Genomic DNA, 20,142 nt, shown 5'->3' with positions numbered 1-20,142 from the left:
GGATGCAGAGCCGGGCAGTGGTGGGACATGCCTTTAATCTCAGCACTGAGAAGCCAGCCCAGTCTACGAAGTGAGGTCCAGCCAGTGCTAAACAGAGAAACCTTGTCTCAAAACAAACAAACACAAAAATCAGTATGCAGGAGACTCTATGCTTAGCACTTCACAAGGGGAAAATAGTGATTAAGAAAGAAGTAAAGACGGTCTGGAGAGATGGCTCAGAGGTTAAGAGCATTGTCTGCTCTTCCAAAGGTCCTGAGTTCAACTCCCAGCAATCACATGGTGGCTTACAACCATCTATAATGAGATCTAGCGCCCTCTCCTGGTGGGTAGGCAGAACACTATATACATAATAAATAAATAAATCTTTAAAAAAAAGAAAAGAGAAATTGCTTTTTAAAAAGAAAGGAGTAAGGAATGGAATGAGGGTGAACACCTGAAGAGAGAGGAGGTGCAGGTGGGCAAAGAGACCAGACGCTTGATGTGAAAGGGCAATGTTTCAAAAATATTGAGAATTTGGAAGAAAAACACAATCTGCTATGCAAGGTAGCTCCCCCTCCCCCCCGTGCAGTTCATGTAAATAACATTTTCTGTCTCTTACTGCATTCTGTGGCAAGAACGGATGTGGCACCGTTTTGTTGAGGAGCCATTTGTGATGGTCTGACTTTGAATGTAGCTTACATGTGTATTTAAATTGGGAGAGGGCTCCTTGCAGGGGTAACCCAGACAGTAGCTGACACTGACGCCGATGAATAACTGGCCCGTGGGACCACAGAGTCAGGGAATGTACCAGCTATATGAAATGCCAAGAGCAGAGAAAAAAAAAGTAGACATTTCTAACTCAAGCTACTTATGATCACAAAGACGGATTATCCAAATTGATGCTTTGGTTTGTGACCGGCTAGATTCCTATGAGGACTTGTGTGGGACTCAGTAAGGCATGGAACGTGGGCCTCAGGCTGGTCTTGGAAGCTCATGATGTCACTGGCATAAGTTTCTTCTATGGAATCCTGCTACGGAGTTAGCAAAGGAGGTTGTTGGAGATAGCTAGCATTCAGATCGTGGTGGCAGACTAAAACATTTGATGCAATGGGTAAAAACCCCACTTGTGTCACAATACTTCCATATCAAGGTCATGTACTCTCCTCCTAGCAATTAAGGACAAACTCGGCTTTGTGCTCACACACTCATTCTGAGACCTAGTTTCTTGCTACTGGCCTTGCACAAGCAATTTAATGCCTCCATGCTTTTACGTAATTTTTTATAATGGGAATATTCGCATCTACATTAAAGGGTTATGGTTAAGTTAATAAATATTATCTTTCAGTACAAAATATATTGTTGGTGATGATGATCATTGTTATTATAAGACAACTACATATACATACAGAGAGAGAGAGAGAGAGAGAGAGAGAGAGAGAGAGCACAGCTACTTATAGGTGAGACCCACATTAGCTCCCTGCTCTTTTTAAAACAAGAACAAAAACAAAAAACAACCAAACAAATAAAAAGCAAAAAACTTTCTTTCTTTATAGTTACCAGAATTTTCTTCTCTTAAATGGTCAGGCAAATATATGACTTAAAATTCTATATTTCATTGATTTTGTTTTCAAATCCCCAGTGTCAATAAATGATATATTTTATACCAATATGATTTTATATATAGTGCATATGTGTATAGAGCCTGTCCCATGATAGGCTCTATAAGTATAGCTTAGATTAGAAAATAATTAAGATGAAGATGGTCTGGGTCCAAGGAGAGACCTGATTTCCTCATATAACAAAAGAGTCTGTAGAAAACTATGAGACCAGCAGTGGCCAGGCACAGCCTTCAAGATGTTCTGTCTCAGACAGTGTCCTGGGTACAGTGCTTGCTCTTTTAAAATTCCCCAAGCTCCTCCCTCTGCCTCCTTCCTTTCCCACAGCAAACTGAGAAGGCCTCCATACATATTAATCTTCTGGTGCCCCTGCTGGAACCTTGGTTCACAGGCGCCCAATTGCCTGAGTCATCTGTGACCTCTGACCCACTCTGGCTTGACAGTACCTAGTCAAAACAATGTTGAGGGTGGAAGGCAAAGCCTCAGCTTCAGCCTCTTGGCTTTTGTGGGTTTCAGCCAGACCCCAGGTGTTATTTTAGTACAACTTCAGTATTGAGGATGTGTATGGACCAGAAGGAGGGACCAAGACATAATGTTTTTCCTCTTCACCAAACGATTAAGTTTGAAGTTCTACTTTTTAAAAAAAAATCTAGCTTGTTACAAAGCTGTATCCAATTGGGAAAAGAAAATTGGCTGGAAAACTTCTCCCAGGCTAGGGACCATCCATCCCTCTTCTCCCACCGGCCACTTCACAGGCCTGTCCACTTTGGGCATCACCTGAGGAGTCAGTCTGTGGCTTTGCATGATCCTCCTCTTCCTGTATCCATCCATCACACCTTTACCAGAAGAGTGGTCTACAGGCATGTTTAATTTCTTTCAGTCCTGTGAGTACCACGCCGGTCGCCGCTGAGCCATGGCTGGAGGAGAGATCACCACCTTCACAGCCCTGACCGAGAGGTTTGATCTGCCTCCGGGAAACTACAAGAAGCCCAAACTGCTCTACTGCAGCAACGGTGGCCACTTCTTGAGGATCCTTCCTGACGGCACCGTGGACGGGACAAGGGACAGAAACGACCAGCACAGTAAGCAGCCATCTGGATTGCGCCCACACCTTTCTGTGCCCTCTCTAATCCAGCATGGGAGGAGGGCAGAAACTGGGGACAGGTGCCCACTTTCCAAGGCTCTATGTAGATAACACACATATACCAAAGGGCTGGCTTTGGAAGACAGAAAACCGTGGGCTACCACTTAGCTAATTACATCTTATCGAAAGCTTTCAGCAGGATTCTCTGCTGAGCTGATATAACCTTTACCAGAGTTCAGTCACTGCAAACCCCCTCCCCAACAGGTTTCTATAAACTAACAAAAGATCAGCCCCTCTCCCCGAGCCAGACAAGAGCCTGCTCACTCCATGATGGGAAAAACCTTTCTGATGGGCAGGGACGGGAAATCCTGCACAAAGATACGGCTTCCATTTCAAGTCAACAGATTCTCCAGGTGATGTCTCCACTGGGCTTGATTTGAGAATTGTAGTCTCCAACCAGAGCGTAACACATCATAAATTATGCAGCTTTCCTGCAGCACGTTGTGCAGATGTGCTTGTGTGCAGAAAGGAGTAAAGTCATTCTCCAGTCGCTAATGGAGCCAGAGATGGGAGCCACAGAGCCAGAGGTGGACAATTCTGGGCTTTTCCAAGCAGCCTGGCTTTCAGATCACGTTCATAAATGGAGGCGTGACTGGTGTGTGTGCGCATGCGTGCATGATATTAGGTGTCTGCTCTCTACTCAGAGTCAGAGATGCCTGGAGTAACACTAGGGTATAGATGTTGTAGGGAAACCCCACTTAGAGGCGCAGCCATCTCAAGGCCATACGTGCTGCAAGCTAAGAGAGGAAGCCGAGACGTGAAATCAAGGGACGCCAAGAGAGCACGGGTGGAAGCAAGGTTCAATGGGACTGGCTTGGAAATGCGTCGCAGACTGCTGATGCAATGGCTTCTGTGTTAGGCGTTTAATTATGCCCCGTGTAAGCACCGAACTTTGCAGACTCAGTGATGGCTTCAGGGGTACCGCCCTGTGCGGTCTCAGCCGGCTCTGTCCCCCACTTCCCCAGAAAGGCAGGTGCTCAGGCTTGCCGCTGGGGCAGATTTATGATTACAATCTGGGGGTTTTGTTTTGTTTTGATAGCTTGTTTCGTAAGTGGGCCTCCCACATGTTTTCCACTCTATGAAAAGTAGGTACCAGAATAAGCCAAGAATAGAGCTTCTAAAACATTAAAAAAAAAAAAAAAAAGTTTGAGCTGGGGCTGCAGCCCAGTTGACAGAGTGCTTGCCTTGCACAGGAAGCCAAGTGGCATTCAAACTGGATACAGTGTCACACATCTATAATCCCAGGACTCTGGAGGTCGAAGAAGAAGAATCAGAAGCAAAGTCATCCTACGGGTCCATGCTTTGAGGGGGCCTTAGAATAGAGACCCTGTCGCACATAAGGACTTAGATTTTAGTTCGCTGTAACAAGCATGGCCCGTGTCTACCCACATAACCCCTGGGAACAAGCTTTAATTACTCTGAGTTTTAAATGTTTCTACTAAGTCTTATCAATTTTCTGAACTAAGGGGTGATCACAGTGACGTGCTATTTAAGGTTCGCCTAGTTCCTGGAAACCTCAAACTTTGGGGTAACAAGAAGCTATAATTACTGGGTTTTCGGGACAAAATGTCACAGGCCCTCACTATGACCATTCTATCATTAGCAGCACTGGCTGTCTCTGGGTGCATAACACTGGGACAGCCTGAGGTGGGATTTAGCTAGAGGGCTTAAGCTCTCAGAAGCCCCGGGGAACCCACCATAGCTTGGTAGGACAGCTGTAAGAAAGTATGTACCAGAGACACACTGGGGGGGTTTGTCCTGTGAAGTCAGGCACAATTTTCAGGCTTTATTTTTCTGATTAAAACATGAGAATACTGATGATGGTTTTCTTGGGAAAGTGCAATGAGGTAATATAGTAAGTGAGGCACAGTGCCTGTCTGGCCCGGGGCAACAGTTCAACACAGGCTGGCCAGTATTGCTGTCACTGCCCGGCGTCTACAGACCCACTGCGGCGTAGGGACATGCAATGTGATGCTAAGGCACTTCTTTACCCCTGGAGTCTGGACTCAGGCTTTTAATTCAGAACTTCTGTCAGCAGTTATATGAGCTAATTATTTGCCTACTCTGAAACTAAGAACAAGGGCCAAGGGGACAGAAGTCAGTCCTGAAGTAAACAGGCAGCGAGCTGCTCTGTACCGGTTGGAACCACAATGGACAACCCGCCTGCGCCCTGCAGTCAGGGCCCTTTCTATGCTGGTACCCGCGCCCTACTCTGCCACTTTCTAACCAGACAATTCATAATCTCTCTGTTTCACATGAAACACTCCGTGAAAGAAGCTTCAAGTTGTCCAGCAGATGATTCTTCTGACCCCCAGTGTCCCCAGAGGCCTAATTTTGGGCACTGAGATTCGGCTTCCTCCCCTGTGCAACAGGAATGCTAGCCTCACTCTGCGTCCCCCACACCACCAATCACCTGCCACGGAGAGCCTCCTGGGCATGGGTGAGTTCCCTCAGTGTGACTCTGTCGCCCCCTTCTGCCCAAAAGTGGCATTGCTGCTCTGGACCTCAGGCTTCAAGAATCAGAGTCAGCTTTGGGCAGTATGGAGTGGAAGCCTCTCCCGCCCCCCAGAACCCTAAACTGTGCACATAGTCTGCCAAATAGAACTTTATTCTTTAATAATATCCTTGTCACAGGAAGCCGTAGAGACCGGCAGAGCCACACTCCAAAGTTTCCTGAAGGCAGGGTGCCTCTAAGAGCCAGTCAGATACTTAGGTAAATCATAAACCTCACAAGATAGAACTTGCCTAGGAGCCCAGTGTGTCTCTTTGTCCTCAACGAGCTGATGTGCTGTGAGCGAGGTGAGGGGATTACCCAGAGTCCTCTGTCTTGGGAGAGAAGGTTTCCAGGTACCTTATCCGTGGAATCAACTTCTAGAGGATTCTGTACACTGACTTTCCTGAAATAGACAGAAGCTAAACATATCTACCAAATCCTGAAGAGAAAGGGGTCTGAGCTTGTGTCTTCACCAAGGCTTGGGACGTAGCTGCAGGCAACTGTCCATACATGATGTTAGCACTAGCGACACTGCCATAGTACCCACAGTAAAGACAAGCAGACAGATGCTGGAGCCTGTGGGGATGCAGTTTGTGAAAAGATTACTTTTTTTTTTTTTTTTTTTTTTTTTTTTTTGGTTTTTCGAGACATGGTTTCTCTGTGTAGCCTTGGCTGCCCTAGACTGAAAAGATTGCTTCTGACAGCAGAATGCCAGCCCTGAGAGACAAGTAGCTAAGTGTTTATTTCAGACACAAGAGTCTATGGGGGATGCCACACACCTGTGCACCTCTCCTTTCAGCTACACCTCTGCATTTACTCATGTGGTTATTTACTGGACCTATCTCCCGCAGCCCCACCCCTACCCCCAGTACAAGGACTTCGGCTCTTGATGCTCCATACAGCAACTCTTGTGTTTCACCTATTGTCTGTCACTTGGTTCAGTGCCCAGTAAGGCATCAATTTGATGAGCCACTGACTTGTATTGTTGGCAGGTAAATTTAAACCCAACAATATCCGAAGAACTGCCTGTCAAGCCCTGACACATGCCAGGGCCCGCACAGACAGCCATCTGCAGCTAACAACACCCTCGGAGGTCACTAGTCATCATGGTGCCGAACACCCTAACGCTAACAGGATATGACCAGCCCCCCACAGGCACAGCTTGTGGAGTCTCTCTCCTCTGTTCTTAATACTAACCTGCTTCCCCTGAGGACCCTATCACCCTGATGCTAACGCCATGACACACAGCACTGTCACCCCACAAACTAAATACACTGGCATATGTATCCTATCACGTGGCGCAGGCAGGCCAAGGGCAGGCTGATGTCCACTTACTGTATTTACCAGATCTGTGTCTCCCTGTGGCAGTTACTTTTCTTCTATGGGCCTCAGTTTCCTTGTTTTGAAAGCAAGAACGCCTACAGTGAAAGGTGACATGTCTAACAGTGCCCAGCACACTTCCGGCCACCTGACCGATCAAAACAATGGCCGTCTCCGTCATCGCCACTGTTCTCCTCCCTAGGTTCACCGGGCCTCCTGATTTAATGACCCCATAGCTGGCCATTACGTAAATGTTAAGCTGTTCATAGAACTGCCGGGGACTTTACATCCCAGCTTCTCTGTCTCAATTGGTACCCAGCAGAGAGCCACAGCATGCCTAGGCCTTAGCTCATCAAGCCCTTCCCACTTAACTCCCCTGGCACAGACACCACCAGGGCAAAGGCAAAGAGTTCTCTGCTTGTCTGCTCATCCTGCTGGAGTTTCCTTCCTGGAGCAGGCATGCTGGGACATACCCTTCCATGAAATCAACAGCTGGAACAGCAGTTCTAAAGAAAGGAATAACACATCCCTGAGCATCCCTAAGCTCTAGCCTCCCGGTGGAGCGCGCAGGCCCTAACCTCCTCAGCACGTAGGAAGGAGACTAGGGGGTTGGGGGGAGGGCGGGATCCTCGGCACCACTCGCCACACAGATGGAAATGTTCTTCAGCAGAGTGTGTGCCAATCAAATATTTATAAATCTAGCCACATCCTAAAGGCACCAGGGGAGTGTTCTGGTCCAGAGGATCTTACAGCATTGCCCTGGATCCAGGCAGACCACACTCCAGTGAAATCCTTCCCTGTATGCTGTTTGGGGCCAGTCCAGACTTCCGTTGTCTGGTCTGATGGGACTCCAGGTTTAATGGTAAAGGCATTCTATTCCCCACCAGCTTGGACTCCAAGTCAGAACAGCTTCCCAAATAACCACATTCGGGAGGTCTGGGCCATGCTGCTGTCGCCAGACAGAGAGAGAGGGGCAGGCCTAGAGGGAGAAATGTGCCCCCCAACAGGATGTTCCAGCCTGCTATATGTGGTGTATCAGCCTCCCGGGTCCCTGAGTCTAACCCAAGACCCCTTATTTGATTGTAGAGAAATTCTTATAGAGACACTACAATATGCATATGAATGCACATATGAATGCACACACAGTCTCTGGACTAAATAAAACATTCCCTGACTTTTTTCCAGATGTTAAAAGACAAGACACCTTCACAAATGCTAGCAAAAAACTATTTTCCATAACACACACACACACACACACACACACACACACTCAAAACCACTGGAATTTTCCCCCCTCCGGTCCATTTTTCCCCTTCTCTGTCTTTAATGTTTTGCAAAGCCTGGTTTGTGGTTACACTTTAATTATAAACTCCACTGACATAAAACAACCTGGCTGAGTTCTGAATGAGGCTGACCTCACTCTGAGTAAACACAACCAAGGACGGGAAGTCTCCAACCCAGAATAAACTGGGCACGTAATCTCTGTGGCCTCTCCCTAGGCAGCAGGCAGAAAGGGCAGGCTATGCCACACACGAGCAAGGCCCTCCTCTCTGGCTTCCTAGCCCAAGATACGAGCTGTCACCTTAGCTCTAAAAATGCCTAGTGCAGGACAGGAGTGGACATGGGGTGTGGGACCCAGAACTCACTGCTCTTGGCACTGCCACCTTGGATTCTTTTTCCTTCTTTCTGCTCTTCGAGAGTCAGGGATTGTGTGCCTCTCCATGAACAGGCTACTGTTCACGGAAGCTTACAGTCACAGATAGGCAAACAGATGCCAGCTAATCCTTAGACATTAGGCACGAGAACCCAGGTAGAGGTTGGTAGAGTCACTGGAAAGTGCTGGGATCTTCTTCAGGAAGGGGCTGTAAGCATGCAGAGACCACAGAGCAGTGAACCGTGAGCGTAATGCCCAGGAGCACGGGCCACTGAGGGGGATTTTGTACATTTCAGGCTGATCTTTATGTTCCATATTCTCAGACCAAAACTCTTCAACATCAATGCTTAGCACAAAGGAGGTCCTGAGTTCAATTGGCAAGCACCAAAACACAAAACCAGGAACCAAACAAAACACTTAAAGGTACAACCCTGGGTTCTGCTCAGAACATTTAGGGTCATAGACCCAACAAATTATTGGAGACAGCACTCCTTCCTGGCCATTCCAGGACTTGGGAGCTTGAGGCAGGAGAATCACTGCAACTACCAGTCAGCCTGAGCTATATAGCCAGGTTTTGGTGTGTGTGTTTGTGCTTGTGTTTGTGTGTGTGTGTGTGTGTGTGTGTGTGTGTGTGTGTGTTTAATCTACCACAAAAGGCTTTCCCAACTCTCTTCAAGTCAATTTTTATAAGGCTCTGAATTTCTCTAAAAGAGTTTCCTATTGACCACTAAATTGCCTGTAGAACATTGTTTCCTGTTCTGCTAAATCAAAATTTGCTGTCTCTATTTCAGAACTAGGCTAAAGGAAGTACTCAAGGAGCCACAGACTTTGTTTTTCTGTAATAAACAACTTGAAACGCCCAGGGCTGCTGTCCTTCCTGCTCACAGACAGCAGGGTCTCCCTCCTTGTGAGGGCTTTTGTGACCCTCTGTCCCAATCTGTACCACCACCACCACCACCACCACCCTGGTACCTCTGGGTCCTAAGAACATTCACTTCTTATGGAGCCCTGTGCTCAAGCCTGAGATGAGTCACAGATCACCTCAGAGGTCACCAGGAGCAAGAATCAAGTCTTTGGGCCAGCAAGATGGCTCAGTGGGTAAAGCACTTGCTTGTGAGTCTAAAACCTGAATTTGTTTGTGTTTGTTTTTTTGTTTGTTTGGTTTTGGTTTTGTTTTAATAGAACCCACGTAAAGGTGAAAGAACTGACTCCACACACATTGCTAGGGACAGGGCTTTAAAACATTTCCTCCCCTGGAAGGCAGGAAGAATTATGGGAGATGGTGACTCTTTGATGAAAACTTTGTAATAGCTCATGTGCATGTAGTTAAAATACAAAAACATGCACTCGATACAGACCAAAGTCCAGCAAATGGCATCAGCCCAGGACCAGTGATGGTTGCAGAATTGATTTTATGGAGATAGAGAGAGCGTGAGGACGAGCCAGACCCTCCTCGACAGGTCCCCAGTCCTCGGCCATCTTTTCAGCCTCCCCAGGGCAGCTACTGGACACACCTGGCTGGTATCTAGTGAGCTTGATACTTTGTACACATCTGTTCATGAAGATGTACTCATGTCCCTGCAGTTAGCTCCTGCTTTTCTCTAGAACAGCAAAGGTGGGAGAGATGACAGAGAGAGTGACAGGGGTGGGGGGATGGGAGGCGACATTTAACTGTACTTTTTACTCTTTTATCTGCCTCTACGATTGAGCTCCTGAGACATAGGTCTGTGTGTCTGTCTCTCTAGTCCTGTGTAGACGAGCCCTAAAGGTAGGGATCCTGTCTGGCTCTCAGCACAATGTTAACACACGTGGGTGTGTGCACACAGGGCACTGAATGGGCTATGTGGCCAGTCCCTGCCTCTTGCTGAGGTCATACTTCCTCCTCCCTCGATCGTCCCCCATCAGCCAGCAGCTGAGAGGGTGTAGGTCCACAGAACTAGGATGGAGTCCCCACCAAAGGGATGGACACCCAGCCACCGTTGTGAGCAGCGTAGGCTGGGCACTGTGCCTCCCAGCCAGCCCAGCTCACAGAAATATATGTGCAGGAAACTCAGCCAGAAAGAAACCCAGTGAAAATGAGCTATGAAACTTGGACATCCTCGAGAAATAATATTTATAGAGGAAAGTCTTGAGCCGACTCTCGCCAGCATACCATCCCTGGCTGAGGGCTGAAGTCATGTGCTAGGCAGGCCCCCAGATCTTGTTTACCTCTGTGAATCCTTCCCAAGGTCATGATGGGATTTCACAGAAAGAAAGAACTTGCCCTCACCTAACCCTGCAGCAAGAGACGGAACTAGGAAAGTAAATGTTTTAAAAACAAACAAACAAAACCTTCCTCACTGAGTGTGGTGGCACAAACCTGTAAGTCTAGTACTTGGGCAACAGAGGCAGGAGGATTGACAGTTCAAGGTCATCCTTGGCTACATAGCAAGTTTGAGGCTAGCCTGGGCTACATGAAACCTCATCTCAAAAAAGAAAACAAAAGACTAATTTACCGTAGAACCCAGGGATTAAACTCAAGTCACTCTGTCTGCATGACAATGGCTTTTACCTGCTGAGCCACCTCACTGGCCCTGACAATTTTTCTTCACAGAGCTGTACAGACACCTCTACTATTTTTGATTTTCAAAAAAGAATCTTCCATGCTCTTAGCCTTAATTCTTCTACCTCCAACCCACTCCCTATCCAGGCCTTGGGCTCTAATAATCTGCTCACTGTGTTTATGGATTTGCTTATTCTGGGCTTTTCATGTAACTGCAATCAGAAAACATGTGGTCCTCCAGGGCTGTTTCCAAAATTCAACCTATGTCATGGCATGAGCTCCAACCGCATTCCTTTATATGGCCATACCATTCTGTCCCCACGAGGTTCATATCATTCTTAGCCACGTGCTTCACAGACTATCACATCTGGAGAGAACGTCATAGACATGGAACCCAAACGCCTACCAATGTGCCCAAGATAGGTTAAGAAGCCTGACCAAGGTCACCCCTCTAGCTGGGGGCAGAGTCCAGCCTCCAGATGTATGCCTGTCATCTTGACCCCATTAATTCCAGAGAATGTGTTGGACACACATTTCAAAGACCACAGCTTGTTGAGGATGGCTTGGCAAAACCATCTCTGTCAACATTGGCCTGATGACATTCACTCGGCGGATACCAACTAGACACTGTGTATAGTACAGTGTGATAGGAAACACTGGGGACCCAAGGAGTCAAGACAAGACAGACAAAATTGCTTCCCTTCCTTCCTTTCTGCTTTCTTGATAAAGCTCTAAGCAATAAACTAAGCATATGCTGAGTATATGACAGGAACAAGCAAGTAAGTCAGTAAGAAAGGGAGGACACTGGCACTAGGGCTGCATGGGCAGGACCAAGGTCCCACAGGCAGAGTGTCATGGCCACTTGACAAGCTTCTCTGAGAAGATATTTAGGCAAAGGCCTGAAGTAGAAGAGCCAGCCTTGTAAACATCTGGAGGAAGAAGGCAGAGCAGGTGCAAAGATCCTTAGGTACAGAGGAGGTTGGCGAGGCCTGGGGCAATAGCTCAGTCAGGAAAATGCTTGCCATGCCAGCAGGAGGACATAGGGCCAATTCCCAGAATGCACATGGAAAAGATGGGTGCAGTGATGATGCACACTCATAGTCCCAGTACCAGGGAAGACAGCCGCAGAAGATCCCTAGGCTCAGTGGCCACAGCCTAGACTAATCAGAGGGTGCCAGGCCAAGTGAGAGGCCTTATCTTGAAAAACAAGGTGGCTAGATCTCGAGAGACAACAGTTATGACTGTTCTCCTATCTTCACACTCACATCTGCACAACAGACACACACACACACACACACTTAAAGTGAGCAAGTACGTGATCTGAGCTGGAGAGAGCAGGTCCTTGATGGCCTTTGGCCTGTCATCTCACGTGCATATTCTCATGGGTGACCAAAGCTAGAGACACTAGAAGGAGTGGCAGTCAGTGGCTCCCAGCTCCCTTCCTGTCATTTGAATAAACTCTGCTCACCACAGGAAGTGGGAGAGTCTTGAGTCTCTACAGACTTCCCTGGATGATGAAGTGCATCTCCATCTAGGGCTGACATAAATAACTATGTGTCACTCGTGGTGAACCAGAGGACGGTGAAAGCAAGGGGCAAGGGGGAACCACCACCACAGCTGCCACAAGGTAGCCAACTGTTACGATACACACAGCTACAGAATGGAGCACAAGCCAGCTAGCAAAACAAACAAGCTAGAGGCTAGAGAGATGGCTCGGCAGCTAAGAGCGCTGGCTGCTCTCCCAGAGGACCTGCATTCGGTTCCCAGCATCCATGGGGCAGCTCACAACTGTCTGTAACTCCAGTCCCAGGGCATCTGATTCCATCTTCTGGCCTCCATAAATACTGCACACAAGTGGTACAGAGACATACATGCAGGGCAAACACTTAGACCCAGAAAATCTCAACAACAACTGAGAGCTGGTAAGAAAGAACTGGGTGCAGAACTGGGTGAAAAGAATGCTGTCACTGCTGTAGGAGGGGGCCAATGCACTTGGCAGTGCATGCATATGCTCTGTCTAGAAGAACACCCATGTGCCATCTCTAGGAGTGGCTTTCTGTGCGCTCCTACCTCCCAGGATGAAGTTATATACAGGAAAGGGAGGGCACGGATCTCAGACACTGGTGCTGCATATCCATTGTGCTGAGGAAGCGTGGGAGGGGTGCACATGGGCCCATGGAGAAATCTGTCAAGTCCATTGGTCTCCAACCCAGCCTCACGTATTGGGCTGCCACCCAAGTCCTGATTTCATTATGAGAGAGGTGAAATACCACCCCACATAGCTCTTCGCTACACTGTTCCTGTAACAACCCTGACCCCTGTCAAGACCATGGCTACCACTAATCTGCTTTCTATACTTTGTTTGAACCTCTCACTCCGAGGCATAATGACCATTGGTGACAGTCTGGAGACTAAAGAAATTGTCCAGAGGAGTCTGGAATTAAGCCTAGCTCCCGAGGATGAACCATCAATATCCCTTACTTCATAGGTGAAGAAACAAAATAATAATTACCCACGGGGTATTAGCCTCTGATGTGTCCAGCACTACTCAAGACACTTTGGTAGTATTGACCAGAGCACAAAGCGGTAGGTGTCTCAAGTGACTCGCAATCTTTGCTTTTAGTCTTAAGGTGTCTCGGCGTGGGTTCCAGGACTTTTAGGGGCTGCTCTCTGCATTGGAGGATGTTTGGCGCATGCTTGGCCTCTGCCCACTAGTGGCAGTACCCTTCTCCCCCCGCCCCCCAGGTATAATGCCACAGATGGTCCCCAGGCTTCCCCAGGTATCCCTTGTGGAAGAAAATGTTGAGAAGACTGCTCTTGTCCCTGCATTTATAGATAAATGGGTAACTCCTTTCTCCTTCTGAGCACTTCCTCTCTTCCAGGGCCCCATTCGGGACACCCTGGAATTTGAGGGGTTCACTGAACTTCATTGTGGGTGAGTCCTGACACTCACGAACTCTCTATTCTCTAGGAAATGAAGTATCTCTAGGTTTAAAACACTAACGATTTGCCAGCATACCCCTCTCAGCCTCCGAGGTGTGGCCCTATCCTGCAGAGTGATAGCTAAAGCAGCTTCCGCTGCCTACTCCACAGAACTCCAAGAACCCGGGAAAACAATATCACTTCTCACTATAATTATTTCCCCTCAGGTGACAGGGAGCAGACAGAGGAACTGAGCAGGTACACACAGGGCAGATGGGCTGGCAAGCCAGCCCTTGCCTCTCTTTTTCTCAGGAATGTAATTCTGTCGGACAGCTCTCCCTTGGAGCAGAAACAAAGGAAAACTTCTGTTTTGATTCACCAGGGGGCTCATCCTCAGGGCTCTACAAAAAAACGAATAAGCAGGATTTTCCATGGCCAACTGTTCTGGCTGCAGGGCTATTGGCAAAAGTGCAGTATTTGTTGATTTTTTTTTTCTTGTGTTATTTTCATTCCAGTTCAGCTGCAGCTGAGTGCGGAAAGCGCGGGCGAAGTGTATATAAAGGGGACGGAGACTGGCCAGTACTTGGCCATGGACACCGACGGGCTTTTATACGGCTCAGTAAGTATGAGGCTGACGCCTCCAGCCTCCACCAAGGTTTGAGGTTTCCAGAAGTCTTGTTACGTGGAGTGATGCAAAATGAAACACCATCAATTAGTCTTTGTTTGTTGTTTTTTCCAGTATGATTCCCACCCTCTGCCTTTGCCTTATTTTAGGCACAGACATAAAAGAGCCTCTTGTGGTATTCTCTCAAAATATTCAGATTATCATAGAGACGGAGAGGGGAGGAACAGCAACTGGTACCCTGGTGACCTGCCGGGCACTCAGTTCAGAACACCTAATCCTACCTTACTCATTCAATCCAACAATGTCGCTTGAATTGAGTGAGGACTATGTATGTCTCTTGATGTTCTGCCTGTGTGTGGAGGGTGCACTTGTGTGCACATAAGCACTTGATAGCCAGAGAACTACCTTGGGTATGAGTCCTCAGGTGCTGTCTACCTTAAAAAAGAAAAGAAAAGAAAAGAAAAGAAAGACAAGGTCCCTCACTAGCCTGGAACTTGCCAAATTAACTAGCCTGGCTAACTAGAAAACTCCAGGGTCCGCCTGTCTTCCCTTCTCCAGTGCTGAGACAAATGTACACCACCGTGCCTGACTTTTTTTTTTTTTTTTTTAATGTAGGTACTGGAAACTGACATCAGGTTTACTGTGTATGCTATCTCCCAAGCCTCTTAATGCTTTTTCAAAAGTTGAAAAAGCAAAGTTACAGGTTGCAGAGGTTAAAAGTACTGGCTGTTCTTCCAGAGGTCCTGAGTTCAATTCGTACCAACTACATGGTGCCTCACAACCATCTACAATGAGATCTGGTGCCCTGTTCTGGCATGCAGGTGTACTGCCTGGCAGAGCATTCTATATATAATAAATCTTTAACAAAAACAAAGTTACAGTAGTTTAAAGCTTAAAAAATTAAATTGCATTAAAATTTGAAGATAATCTCTTCTGTTCCAGAATCATCTAAAAAAATTTTTTTAATTAGGAATTCAATTCAAAATTCCTCTATAGGTGCTGAATGGGCTATAAGGGTGAATAAGCCAAGTGGAGAAATGGCATCTAATTATTTTTCTTTCTTTCTTTTTTCTTTCTTTCTTTCTTTTCAAGACAGGGTTTCTCTATAGCCTTGGTTGTCCTAGGCTCGCTTTGTAGACCAGGCTGGCCTCTAACTCACAGCGATCCACCTGCCTCTGCCTCCCAAGTGCTGGGATTAAAGGTGTGTGCCACCACGCCCAGCTTAATTGTTTCTTTGTAGCTGAAGCCATCCATCTGCTCCTTCTTTTTTGGAGTTGGAGTCTGATGCTGTTCTGACTAGGTGTACCTTGTCTTAGTAGGAAAGAGAAGGAAATAGAGGCAATCTAACTGATGCCTTTGGGTATCTCTGCTCCAAGAATTACACACAGAGAGGTGAAACCAACTTTCAATGTTTTGGGATTCAGTGGTCCCTTCTCTGTATCCAAACAGTTACAAGAGTCTTGCCTGTAATTTTGACCCAATCTTTCCTTTTCTGAAAGATGATGCCTAGAAAAAGGCAGTCTGTAGGGTAGGTTTAGTATGGGCTGGCCTTCAGTGGTATCAAATTGCCAAAACAGCACAGGCACAGGAAGCCTGCAAGGCATGAACACAGTGCAGCTCTCTCACTGCCCACTAGAGGGCAGGAGATGGAATCTTGTCACTGGAGAAGATGATGGAGTTGGACAGTGATTGCTCCTGCAGTCAAGCCAGTTCTTCCAATCGGCCATCAAATCAGTCAACTGATCAATCATTCCACCTTAGACTCACAAATGAAGTTCATGTCTCTCTACTCTGACTAGTCGTTGGTCCACTGCAAGTCCTGTCTATAACAACAGGCAGTACCTACCTCACACAGACTGTCCAAGGGGAAGCAGATGGGGCTTGCTCATCAGCTTCTGGCACCTGGGAGACACAGCACTGATGACGCCTCTAAGACAAATGACCACCTTGTCATTTAGCTGGTCATGGCACAGTTTTAGGCTTTCTCTAATTGAAATTAATGTTGACGTTTATTCTAATATTTTATACTTAACTGCAAATGTTGAGGGAGAACTACCTAAACCCAGCATCCTCCAGGTTCCCCCTCCTCCCCGTCCCCCCCCCCCAAAAAAGAAAACAAATTTCTCTCCATCAACTATGGCTATCACTGTAATTCACCCAAATATGGACTTAGCTATCCCACATTGACAAAGAAATGTTCTAACACCACTAAAAGCTCCGTCTCAAGCTCTGAGCAAATTTTAGGTATTAATTCTAATTCAGATTTGTGGCCTGCATAGAAAGGGTATTTTTCTTTTTAAAATTTTAGTTTGAAATGCTGTATCACAAAACATTAACATATAGTTATCTACAGGGGTAGTAAGTGGGTGGGTTTATAAAACACTAATGGCTTCCTGTATTTTTCAGTTTTTCTACAATGAATGTGTGTCACCTAAGTAATTGGGGGGGGGGGGGAAGTGTGCTAAATATAAAAATAGAAACAAGCACAACAATAGGCATGAATCAAGAGCCGAGGAACATGTCCCCAGCACTGTGCCAAGTGTATAGCTAGTACACACAAACCCTGGCTGAGGGACGCAGGACCTCTGAGATGGCTAGCCGACTCAGCTATGACTCAGCCACTCTGCATGTCGGCTGCACCACTATGACAGAGAACAAGAGGTGGGGAATGTGACCAACCCCTCCTTCATCACTGAATGCAGGGCCATCATGGGGTGATCCTGCCATAGGGTCATGACAACCCACACAATCTAAAACTACCTCCTTCCTTCTGGCTCAACAATGTACCCCCGTACTAGTGTCTGGACCAAGTTCCTCCAGAAAGAGAGTCATTAAACTAGATACTATATTTGTATCGTACTATTTTGTTCCATAAGGATCCACAATGTCTCACCCAGGTGTCATTTCCCTAGACTATAAATGAATAAGAAGCTGGACACTTCCTGTTGCATACTTCCTTGCTAATAAAAGCTAATTCTGGGGTGTAGCTCAGTTGTAAGCTGTTTGCTTAGCGGGACTCTGGCTCAGACCCAAGCAGGAAGAGAGAGCGAATTCCGTTAATCTAGGTAGTGAGCAGCCATCATCGACAAAGCTCTGTGTGGAAAGGAAGATGCAGGACCATAAAGGCTCATAAGGCTCCCCCTCTCAACAAACATGCCCACACATAAGGAACAACGAATGATCTGATTATAGACCATGCCAAAGGGAGTCACAAATCAACTGTGGGTGAAGAGAGTCCATAAGGATCATGTGACTTTAAAAAGGCACGCTCATATACGGCAGGTCATCAAAAGGACAATGTGTAGCCTAAGAGTTTCTGTACAGTTGCCTTAAATCCAAATTGAGCACATGCATTCTAAAACATGGTCTAATAGACATTTGAAACACTGGCTTCTTTCCCTCTATGTAGACAAATTGTTGGTAAAATATCAGCTGATAGACACTTCGAAGTAACTATACTATTAATATGCTTGCACTATTTCAATAAGCCTACAGCTGTACTGGATTCTACTGCGAGGGGGGAACGTTAGCCCCTCCACTGATCATCTTGTCATAGACATGTATTGCCACAATAGGCAATACTCCAGAATCCACCCTCAGAAACAGGACTTCACATGGCTCAACTGCCTCCTAACGGTAAAGTCCAAGAAGTGAAATTGCTGGATCAAAGATAATGTTTGTTTTGGGGTTTGGAACATAGTCTGGTGGTAGGGTGCTCACTCAGCATGTGGGAAGACTTAAGTTCAATTCCCAGGCCTGGAAAAGAGAGGAAAAGGAGAGAGGAGTAGAGAGACAGGGAGGGATGCACGTTTCTGATCTTGATTCCTATCTTTGAGCCGTACTCAGAAAGATATCACAACTAACAAATGACTTACAATGTTTTAACTTCACTTTTCCTTGGTAGAGATATTGACTATACCTTCATAAGTTTACTGCCCAATAGTCAAATAGCAAATAAGGGGGGCTGGAGAGATGGCTCAGAGGTTAAGAGCACTGACTGCTCTTCCTGAGGGTCTGAGTTCAATTCCCAGGAAGCACATGGTGGCTCATAACCATCTATAATGAGATCTAGTGCCCTCTTCTGGCTGGAAGGCATACATGTAGGCAGAACACTGTATATATAATAAGTAAATAAATCTTTAAAAAAAAAAAAAAATAGCAGATAAGGCTGGGCATGGTGGCACACGACTTTAATCCCAGAACTCAAGAGGCAGAAGCAAGTGGATCGCTGTAAGGCCAGCCTGATCTACAGAGTGAGTTCCAGGACAGCCAGGAAAACCTTGTCTCAATAAAAAAAAAAAAAGAAAGAAAGAAAAAAAAAGAAGAAACAGAATCCCAGCAGATAAATACACTGTACCCCTGATAGATTAGGACACTGTATCCACAGAGCCTTGTACATCCTACATGTATGAGGAGATATGGGAGAGTATTCATGAGCTGTTAACAGTTGTCTAGAGCTAGGAATATGTTCTACAGGCATGGTAGCACGCGCCTGTAGAAGGCAAATGATCAGGAGTCCAAGGCGTGTCTCAACCAAGAACAGAAGTTTCAGCATATGTTTTTATGCTCAGGGAATGTTCACTTCCACGGTCAGGGAAAGTGGCCTGGAAATGGCTTCCTGATAACAGCAAGCACAGATCAGGGGTCTGGAGAGCAGGTGTAGGAGCAGTGAGAGGGGAAGGGTACCTTCAATCATGGATGCTAGCCTCTAAAAAGGAAGGCGCTAGACCTGAGAAGGAGGAAAGAGAAAATGAGGTCACGACACGGTGTGCTGGGCCACCAAGGAACGGGCTGTAGGGGGTCTCAGCACGATGGCCTCCAAACCATGCTCACACACAGATCATCTGAGGATTTGGTGTGAATATGAAGTTTTGCCGAGGCAAAAAAACAAACAAACAAACAAACAAACAAACAAACCAGGCTTTTAGTGAAAATCACCAGTATGGAAAGAGATCTCAGGAGATGTTCATACAGCTGGTAAACAGAGGAGGAACCCCACTTCAAACCACTCACTAACCCCCCCCCCCGTTGGCTTTTATCCTTTTAGCAGACACCAAATGAAGAATGCCTGTTCCTGGAAAGGCTGGAAGAAAACCATTATAACACTTACACATCCAAGAAGCACGCGGAGAAGAGCTGGTTCGTGGGCCTCAAGAAGAACGGGAGCTGCAAGCGCGGTCCTCGGACTCACTACGGCCAGAAAGCCATCTTGTTTCTCCCCCTGCCAGTATCTTCTGACTAGAGGTGTCTGGTCTGGGTGCTCCCTATTTTGGTTGACCCTAAAAATGTTCCCTTGACCATTGGCTGCGCTAACCCCCCAGCCCACCGAGCCTGAATCTGCAAGCAGTGCTTCTAAATAGCCAGGTCACTTTTCTGCTGAGCCTTTCTCCTACCCGCCCCAGCACAGCACAGTTTGGAACAAAGGGACCAACTTGCTTCTAGGGGACAACTGGCTGGCCAGTTTAGGTCTGAGTGTGAATAGCCAGTTGCTTCAGTGGCACCTGCTGCAAGCTGGACCTCATGATGCAAAGATGGGGCCATGTGAAGGATCCAGAGGGGTCTGAGAAGTGGGTTCTTGGTAGCTGCATGCTCTTTGCCCAACTGAGTAAGCCCTGGTTTTGAGTGCCCCAGGCACCCAGCAGGACTACACTTCCCCCTACCAGCACCCCACAAGTATTAGTAAAGAGACTGATGGTGAGGCTGGAGGACTTCCATGACAGAGACAATCTCCCCATCCCCCAGCCCCATGCACAGTCGGGACCTAAACCCAATAGGGAGTGTGGCTTGTCCGCGGACAGCATGCGAGCATGGGATCCCAGCACAGAGTAAGAAAACGGGGGCTCAGT

General features: G+C 46.9%; 1 protein-coding gene across 2 annotated transcripts in view; it reads left to right on the top strand.

Annotated features, from left to right (window-relative positions):
- Window positions 1-19,682, top strand: part of Fgf1 (fibroblast growth factor 1) — a 130,502-nt gene extending 110,820 nt beyond the window's left edge. Inside the window, exons 2-4 of one of the 2 annotated variants that reach the window (XM_051164013.1) lie at window positions 2,476-2,677; window positions 14,187-14,290; window positions 19,347-19,682. In XM_051164013.1, the coding sequence (XP_051019970.1) occupies window positions 2,509-2,677; window positions 14,187-14,290; window positions 19,347-19,538 (465 nt within the window). In that variant the 5' untranslated portion in view covers window positions 2,476-2,508 and the 3' untranslated portion in view covers window positions 19,539-19,682. Of the gene's footprint in view, window positions 1-2,475; window positions 2,678-14,186; window positions 14,291-19,343 lie in introns of both variants that reach the window. The other variant, XM_051164012.1, reaches the window with a different exon arrangement.
- The last annotated feature ends 460 nt before the right edge of the window (window positions 19,683-20,142 follow it).

The sequence above is a fragment of the Acomys russatus genome, chromosome 20 (genome assembly GCF_903995435.1).
Source record: "Acomys russatus chromosome 20, mAcoRus1.1, whole genome shotgun sequence".
Taxonomy (NCBI): domain Eukaryota; kingdom Metazoa; phylum Chordata; class Mammalia; order Rodentia; family Muridae; genus Acomys; species Acomys russatus.
The sequence above is the reverse complement of the archived record's forward strand: the minus strand, read 5'-3'. Positions and strand labels throughout refer to the sequence as shown.